Source organism: Cyclospora cayetanensis, unplaced genomic scaffold (assembly GCF_002999335.1).
Source record: "Cyclospora cayetanensis isolate NF1_C8 unplaced genomic scaffold, CcayRef3 CcayRef3_contig_103, whole genome shotgun sequence".
In the NCBI taxonomy this organism is placed as follows: Eukaryota; Apicomplexa; class Conoidasida; order Eucoccidiorida; family Eimeriidae; genus Cyclospora; species Cyclospora cayetanensis.
In genome coordinates, this window is record NW_020312041.1 from 27,761 (window position 1) to 36,977 (window position 9,217).

The 9,217-nt window shown below is 48.0% G+C and overlaps 1 protein-coding gene across 1 annotated transcript; it reads right to left on the reverse strand.

The window, feature by feature from the left end:
• Positions 1–889: 889 nt before the first annotated feature.
• LOC34619887 lies at positions 890–6,706 on the reverse strand. The gene is made up of 6 exons (XM_022733161.2): positions 6,238–6,706; positions 5,113–5,925; positions 3,755–4,618; positions 3,443–3,642; positions 2,738–2,840; positions 890–1,152 (listed from the first exon to the last, which is right to left on the reverse strand). The coding sequence occupies exons 1-6, from the start codon at positions 6,704–6,706 to the stop codon at positions 890–892; spliced, it is 2,712 nt and encodes a 903-aa protein (XP_022587286.2).
• Positions 6,707–9,217: the final 2,511 nt, after the last annotated feature.

Consider the following 9,217-nt stretch of genomic DNA (forward strand, 5'->3'; position numbering starts at 1 on the left):
ATGCCTTTGTATAGTCATTGATTGTTTGGCGTTAATTAGCGTTGGTAACTCTTGCTAGAGAGGATACCTGAATAGTAATACAAGGATAATGCTGAGGTAGCACGACATAATTTTTTTTGTACAACTCCGCTCCCTAAAAGTCTGTTTTTGGTCGACTCTGGCATTGTAATTGTAACTACCTAATGTTTTGGGAATTGCAAAACCAAGTCAATCCTTTTCTTTTAGAGGGATTCAAAATCTTTCTCTTCATGAATTATAAATCGAAGTTTCTACTAGAACTTTCAATTTGGATTTTCAAACATGCTACGGCTTCGTGATGGCTCCTCCCCACTAAAGCCGATGTAGCAAAACACTATGTACAGAATTCATCGCTTGACGCCCTCAGTACTGCTCTCGACTACTGCATGTCCCCTATTGACCCGCAGGCGTCCAGCAGCCCCTGCGGTGGCAGACGCAAGAGAAAGGAAGCTTTTTGCCGCGCTGCCACCTGTAAAACCGTTTGTTTTGACAGTTGCTAGCTATCGGAGATTAATCATCGAAGAATAGAGCAAACGATCTGTCTGGCTTGTTGCCGAGCTTAGAAGTGTGGCGTGCATAGGTGCTTCATTTTCAAAGCAGCAAGCCTATGGGGGCTGGGTCGTTTAGTCCACTTCCAGCTTGTCAGTGTTTGAATGATAGATCTGGTGAATAGACCCCTCTTTTTTGTTAGAAGCGGAGACTAACGGGCCTTACTTATAGTGTTTGTTGCAAAGTGGACGACACACGCGAGATGCCATGCCCTGGCTTGTGTCAAGAAATGTCGGTGCTCTTCTGAATGATCTTTATTCCCTGACCCCAAGAGATAGTGGAACATATGTGCGCTAGCGAGCACTAATGAAATGAAGTGGGTCTAAGGACAAGTTAGCCACTCTGTGATCGAAGGCCCCTCGCATTCCCTGGCCCACGTGACCGCGTCTGCATATTCAGGTCTGCGAGTTCTGAAGGCGCTGTTGCACACGTTGTACGGCTTGTGACACTTGTCTGTTCTGCTGCGCATGCAGACCCTCAGAGTCGGACAGCAGAAAAGCCCGGATTCACACTGTGAGTCCGCTATGCATTTGCCGCATTGCGTAATAAAACCCTCTTTACCACCACATGCCCATGTAGGCAAACCTGAAAGCAAAATCACGGTCCCTATTCGATAAACTTGTAGCTACTAATTCTATAGATATATTGTATGACTTACGAATAAATACTGGTATAGCGCCCTGCGTGATGTGCTGATGAGGCGTTTCGCGGCAGGCATACACTACAGCCCTAAGGCTATGAATAATGAATACAGCAATTGGGCCAACCAAGTGAAATAGTAACAAGGGCGAAGCCTCACAACCTCAAAGATTTGCTAACAAAAACTGCAATGGGATAAAGATTTGTTTAGTGCTCCGGCACGTGGCGGGTTACGCTAGTAGCCACTTTCATGGCTATTGCGGTGTGCTTCTAGTGTACTTCAATGAGCTTTAGAACTGTGGCCTGCGCAAATTTGGGTTGGTGGGAGGACGGGAAACGGGCAAGATCTTCAATATATCAGTTGGATTTTCGGAAGTGAGCTAGTGGGTTAGGCACTCAACAAATACTAGGTGATACTACCTGAATTTCGGTTTTCTCTTGTGTCATACTGAATTATCAGGTGTAGCACGTTTCATACTCGAAGCCATTGCCAAGATTGCGCAGAGGGCGCAGACCAGGATACAGCAGACCTTGGAGAGCCCGAGGTGCGGCCCTCTTCGTATCATCATGATCCTACTTATCATTCCTTTTGAGGAAAAAATAATAAAAACACGAATACGAAGGTCAACCGAAGATATTTAGCTTTAAGGGGTAGCGTTCACCGTTCATGATTGCTACGGCTGCCCTGTATTTGGACATGCAGTACGAAGGTCACCTACACAGTACCAGATTTAGCTTCTCTCATAGCCACAGAAAACCAACTATCCAGAAACCCTGGGCAACATAAGATTGTCTTCACGAAACTAATAGGGATGGTAGGTTGGCAAACGTATACAGGGAAGTAGCGTAAAGTGGCACGCCAAAATATTGAAATATCACGAATGTCTGCTCCAACCGCCTCCTACCTCATGCTGACCAGCTAATCTAAAATGAAGCGCTATCTTTACCCTTTCCCCACCTCTGCCGAGAGCCTATAGGGTGTAACACTCCATGTAAAGTCTCCCTACAGAGACATTGAAATCCAGACTGAGTGCAAATTTTGTGCAGAATCGCGTATTCTCCAAAACAGCTTCCCTCTTGAATTGCCCTTGCCTTCAGTTCCGAGCATGAGTGGGGTGACAGCTAGGGTAGGCGCGGCTACATCCCCTAAATACTCCGAGCAGTCACAGCTAGATGCACGTTGCGTTTAGCGCACATGCATACACAAGTGTCTTCATGCATCGAAATGAGACTACTGAACAAAAAATAAGCAATACGAGTATACAAGCCAATTAATTATTGATTTCCTATTTCTTAAATGTCTAGTATAGTAGAAAGCGTTGAAGCGTAGCTTAGCCCGCTATACGTGGCAGCTACTCAGAAAGCCATGGTGTGCTCTGAGCTTCAGTAAGCGCCCCCCTCTTGCTGGGTCTTTCTCCACGTGCCATTAGAAGCGTGCATCCCCCTGTGGAGTTTTGCACACCGGTGATTGCCTCCAAACTTAATCATAATCGTAAGCATGTGGTCCTCGTGCAAACGAGGCGCGCCTCGCCATGGAGAGGGGGTCCCGGCGTAGGGCGTAGGAGCGCTAATCTAGATGCAAGATATGGCCAGTTTCCCTGCGGCCTTACCAAGTATTTTCGCGTGTCTGTGAGCTTGAAAAAGCATTTAGAATAAAAACACAATCGCGGACGAGACTTGCATCCTGTCTCTTTTAAAATAGAAAAATAGCTGTACTAGTAAACGTGACCCTCAATTTTTGTTTGGGCATGCATGCCATGCATCCGTCCCATGTACAAGCGCGTGTGATGGTCGTAATTGCTCCGCAGATGAGACACAAAGCATCCGCAAGAGTAATGATTCGCGGACTGCGCCAGCGTAAAACGGGCTAGAGAATCAGCACGGCTAAACACCAAACTTTTGGCTCCACACCCACGTTCTAATATAGCGGAACGCTGGATTGCCAATACAACGCATTGTGTTCAAATGATTAACTATATAAGCATCTCCACTGGCAAAAACACGGAATGGTCCTTGCAAGTGCGAAATTAACGGCCGACAAGCTGCCAAACCGCGTCCTCTCGAGCCCACGATACGGAGGGAAGAAAGAAAGGGGCAAGGAGGCGAGATAAGTGGTGCATACAGGGGGAGAAGATGTCGAAGAGCGGGTGGAAAAAGAACGAGTAGAGGAATCGCAGAGGTGGGAACGGAAGCATTGTATTCAGGGAGATGCAACAAAGGAGGGTCAAATCCCTACATTGAAACTACCCATGGAAACCCCTGATGGCCCCGGGGTGACAGATCCAGCCGTCCTGGGGTGAAACATTTTTAGACAGGCATTACCGAAGTCGATATTGCACCAGAAAGTACTGATGAAAACACAGAATCCAAAAGCTGCTATCAGGCAGATGACGCATAACCACAAAGCAACGTACACGTCCCGATTGACATGATGCTCTGTTTTCGGTAAATCCCCATGGGGACTGTCTAAAAACAGTAAGTCAAAACTCCCTTGCTGCAGCAGCCGCAGACACATGCAACGTTACAAACACAAAAAGCCTAGACAGACCAACTGCTGGTGATGCTACCGGATAATTTGCAGACTCGTAAAAGAGGCACAAGAGGCTTACTGGAAGATCCAGGAGACGGGAGTTAGCAGTTTCTTGACGGTTTAGGATGGCGATGTGGTCGTAGAACGTCGCAGCGGCGAAAGGCTCCAATGCGCTCTGAATTTTGTCGTACTTCGCAACCTGGAAAGCATTTACGGGTCGAATATTGACTCTGTGTATTTGCAAAACCTTGTAACGTGAGCGCAAAGCCTGGAGGAACTCAGCCAGAGTCGCGTTGAACTGCTGTACCACCTCACCAGGGCTCCCATGTGCTCTCTTCGGCATTGCCTCTATCCGGACTTCCGGAGTGGGAGGGGCAACCAAAACCCTAATAAGTTTATTGGATATGTTATACTTCATCTCATGACCGCTGTTTGAGCCTGTAGTTAGCATACAGACCGTGGAGTCTAGCCCGAACCGCACGTTGGCCAGCCTCCTCATACTGCGCCTCCTCTGGGTTGAAGAAATTTCAACCGGCACCAGAGGAGCGACAGACTCTAGCAAGTCTTTCATGACCGCCTTGGGTGTCCACGGAAGATCAGATTCAATGAGGTTAGTATCTGAGCATTTCACCGCTTGAGTAATTGCTTCAAATGAGAGCTGGCGGCGCCCTGCAGTGAATAGCTGGCACTGTCCTATGACTTCGACTGACTGCTCATCCCAAATGCTTCCAAGTTCTCCCTCCCTCCGGCTGTTAGCAGTGCGCACAAATTGTGGGGTCTGATCCAGCCTCCAAGTCCATGCAAAGCACTTGCTTTGACCCACACCTTCGCACCAACTACGGCAACTCGGCCAACCGATTGACCGGCTCATTGTCGGGTGGCCTGAGAAAAACGAATTGAACGCTTATGGTTTTATGCAGTGCACAAGGAAATAACATGTGAGTACACATTTGATCTCCTCAAACCAGAAGATCAAATATCTATTGGGCAGCCAATCGTATCGCAAAGTAACACAAAAGGCATGCTTCGCTTTCATGAGAAGCAAAGTTATGGACGCAGGAAAATTGAAGAATACGAAAATTCTTTCGTATAGCTACTTTGTGCCCTTGTGCCGAACAAAGAACTTTCAAACTGTGCAGTATAATCTGCTATGGGTATATGTGCACACCAGGGTCACCACAGGAAACCACAATGGAGGCGGGCGCAATTTATGAAGGCGCAGTGCCTGAATTAATGGAATAAACACCAATTCACGATGAAAAAAACCGCAGACCCCAGTCCCGACTCCGGGAAGCCTTCACGCGATGCAGACAAAATAAAATGTCGTGGGCCCGTGGGTCCGTGTGCTGGGAAGCTGGAATAAAAATGCTTCTTACCGCTTAAAGAGACATGGGGAGTAGCACAGGGAGCAAATTGTGCCTCCGATTTAAAAGACACATCATACAAATGATCCGCCTTGACGAACGCCACGACCTGAGACCTAGAGCGGGTAGTAATGAACCAAGCAAGGAGTGGGTCATCCACCAACAGCAACAGGCGGATATTAGCATCCCGAAGATCAGCTATGCTCTTCTTCATCAGCGCCTCCCCTTTCTTCCGCTGCCACTGCCTGAACCCTTCAGCGTCTTTCGCACTATCGCGCATGTTGCGTGTCTGAAGGCTCGCATTTACAAAAGAGCTCGTGTGTCGGGGCAACAGCTGGCCCCAATAAGTGTCAACCAAATAAGCTATCTCTGCAAAATCGAAAAAGGAGACGTCCTTTTTAACAAAACTGTCGAGCAGGGGACTGCGATACGCCGAATTGGTCGGCATCCGCACCGCTTGAGAGGCCCGAGCGGCATTGGCGGCAATCTTGGTGTCAGTCTCATCACTGTATGGAAGTCCACTTTTCAAGAAGGTCTGTAGTTGTTTATCTGCATGGGTAAGGGACTCCCCTAGCTCGGAGCCACTGGCAATTGAGTTCCGGTTGGTGTGCACATTTCCGTTGACCGCTGAAAAGACAACAACTACAACTTCGCTTAGAGACTCTCTAAGGAACTGTCGCACAGGCTTGAACAGACCGTCAGCAAGTTCTGTCCTGCCATGCACCTCTAGGGCCGCTTCCGCTGCAGCAGGGAGACCTCCGGTAGACGATGCATTAACAACGCTGCGCAAAACCTCCATATCATCGGACAAGCGCCACGGAACCTCTGCAGAAACACCATAGGGCAATCAGCGCATGGAGACATGCTATGGCGCCTTGAATTTGAGGATTTACACGATATGGTGTGAGACCTCCCAACGCTTCTCAAATATCCGAAGGGCGGACGACACAGCGGCTGTGGGCATTCACACCATTCGCCACATAGGTTGTTAAACGCACAGTCGTTATACACGCAAGCAAGCGAAAGCAAGGAGTAACTGCAGGCGTAAATAAAACTGACCCCAAACCTTTAACATCCCTTTGCTTCCTTCCTAGGCTCAAAGTATCATGTTGTACATTATTTGGTTGCGCAGCATACCTGTGAACCATGCTGAGGTTTGCCTATTTGTCTGTTTTTCAGTACTCGTGCCTCGCCACAGTCTAACATCCAATATCCTCACCCCGTCCTCAAGCTGATTGAGGACTCCCTGGTCTTGCGCTTCCACTTTGCCCGCGTACTTTGAAGTGTTAACATCCGTGAGGGTGCTCATATACGTTGCGGGGAGGGCAAGCTTTAACAGAGAGAGGTGAGAATGCTGCTTCAACCACTTCGTACTCGCCTTAAGATCCACCTCATTTACACTCTTTATATCCCCGTACATGTGGAATGGCTGGACAAGCTGGCCATTCTGCGGCTCTACCACAGTAGTGGTGCCTGGGGCTGCGTTGGAGGATGCGAGAGTGCCAGAGGACCAAGGTGAGGAGGAGATGCACGGAAGGAGGAAAACGAAAAACAGAGACACAGAAAAAACACCCCTTGCCGCAAAACGCACAAGCAGATTCGCCATTCCCGAGGCGCCAAAGATGAAATTTTGGGCGCCCCCAGTAAAATTATTTGTTCTCAGTGCTGAGCCTAGTAATGGCAAGGACCGAAAGTAGTCCCAGCGGCACTCCAGGTCGTGAGCCAATGCACAGTGTGTGGCTAGACAGCGATAGCCTTGTCACTCCCACGGGGCAAAGAGCGTCCAACCAATAACAACATGGTCTCGTGGTCGTAAAAATAGTCATAAACTGTTAAAGGGGGGGGGGAACCTGCGAAGTCAATAGTTGTCTTCCTTTTCAATACTCATGGACTGTAGGGTGCACGCCGCACCATGGAGACAGTAGGAATTCCAGCTTCAAGCTGCTGCAGTGCAGAGACCGAAACCAGCCGACATGCAAAATTAATAAAGAACGAAAACTCCCCGCATGCGTAGATACTGGCATGAGCTGAAACCACATCCGACAGCCAGTGAATGCCCACTGACTCGAAGGCACACAAAAATGCCGCAAAGAAACGTCTTCTAAACTAGAACTCCACTTGAACCACGTGAATTATCAAAGCGCATCCATAAGAGGCGAAAGGAATCCTCCCTTGCTTCAAAGCTAGTGTTGCCCTGCACTGGTGGTGGCTCGTGGGGCTCGGCAGTAGATGCTTCCCTGTGCGGATGAAAAGCGCAGAGTTGCCCCAGAATTAAGTATGCACTTAAAAGAGGACTGACATTAGCTTCAACAAGTTAGTAAGACCTTAAAACGAGGGAGCTGTTCATACACTCAAATGTCCTATCTTCTTGCTCTGGCTTATTCGCTAAGTAATGCCGTGGGTCGATTTTAGTTTTTGACCGTCTTCGGTAAAAGACGCGTGTGTATCCCCCTTTTATAAAGCTGATTCTCCTGCATCAATGAGCTGCGTTTACTTGCATTTTTCTTGTTTGTCTTTCTTAGGGGGATCTCGTGCAGAATGATCACATGAGGGAGACATATTCCCTCTAGCGCGTCAAGTTGTCCAAAAGCACCTTCCACTACCCTGATGATACTTGCATACAAACTAGCTAAGAACTAACTCTTTTGCTAGACTTTAGTAATTGGTAAGTGTTGCGTAACAACGTTAGCTGAATGTCATAATAAAGGATACTGACTTTACTGCCTCATCCAAAGTTCCTTTAAGCAGACAGTGAGCTGAGGAGTCAACAGAAGCACACTCAAAAGAATATTAGTTGTTCTTGTGCAAGGGCATCCTCGTTTTTCTTCCCGCACCCTTCTGGGCTCTGGCATAATGGATGTAACGCTTAAGAAAGGTCTCCTTACCAGACAGCCCCAGACTCGGTAAGGAGCGGGCTAAACTGCGCTTCAACACTTCTTCTGACACAATATATATTACCTAAAAATAAGTAAAGACTTAACTTTATGGTTTGGCTGCTATTATGGCTTGTTTTGTTTGCAGTGTACTCTAAGCTCGATGCACGAAGACGCAATATCATATGCATGTGAGAGTTGCATGGGACTAGCTGTGAAGACCCGCAGTGCTTGGAAGGTAGAGCTACGAGCACTATTGCTGCCCTTCTCCCCTCATATCAGAACTTGGAGGTGCAGGGGCAGGGAAATGGGGTTCCCTTTTGAAAACACTTAAGAACCATCGATGAAGTTTACATTTGATCTTGACTTACCTGCCTCCCTACGGAAACTTGAGATGTAATAGCATTACAGTTGGTCATAGTTCCATGCAGCTGTGTCCCTCTTATTCGCTAGCTATGGTTGTAGTGGGACGTCAGGATTCCCTAAGCAGGTGCCTTGTACATATTAAGCTATCCGGGGACTCAATAACCTGATTTTCTTAATGAACGTTCGGGGAAGGGGGGCAGCCCTCTGTCGGTGGCAGCTGACGGTGGAGTATAGCTTGTCCAGGCGGCAGACACCAGCTTGCAAACCAGTGTGAATGGAGTGACTGCAGAGCCGGTTGAAAGACAACCAGTCGTCGATAAGTGGCGAGCTAAACCAACAAGAAAAGGATGACAACAGCGTGTGGGCAAGTGTTCGAAGAATTCATCGGCCGTTTGGAGACGTACCTGGGTGCATGTTCCTCAAGGTGAGGAACGGGTGCCCCTTGCGGCATCTCTCTCAGGAGGAAGCTCTCTACTGTTAGAGATTGCTACGCTTCAAGCCTCTACATACGCCTGATCCATCCCTTTACGCCGGTATCGGCTCGACAGCGTACCTTAAGCGAGCTCGGAAAGCTGAACTAGCAATTTGACTAGTAGATCGGTCTATCGAGCAAATTTAAAACTTTGGCTCCCATATTCACAATGTTAACGAACAAGTGCTTCAACAATAACCTATCAACTCTTCTCAAAGGGTCACACCAGCTAGTCACAGGGTTGGCAGCAGTTGAGTGATTAAACAAACGACCAATGGGGCTTTTGCAAAAGATAGACTATTCGAAGCTTCAGGATCAAATGACCGCAGATAATACCTCTTTAGGCGAGGGGGAAAAGCGCCGTCAGGACTTTAGATCTATGCTTATCCGGGCTGTGTCAGCCGAG

Coding starts and splice junctions, on each gene's coding strand:
- LOC34619887 (XM_022733161.2), bottom strand. CDS start 6,706: ATGGCGAATCTGCTTGTGCGTTTTGCGGCAAGGGGTGTTTTTTCTGTG. Junction 4,619..5,112: donor TCCCCATGTCTCTTTAAGCG/GTAAGAAGCATT, acceptor CGTTTTTCTCAG/GCCACCCGACAATGAGCCGG. Junction 1,153..2,737: donor GCCGGGACCCCCTCTCCATG/GCGAGGCGCGCC, acceptor TTTTGCTTTCAG/GTTTGCCTACATGGGCATGT.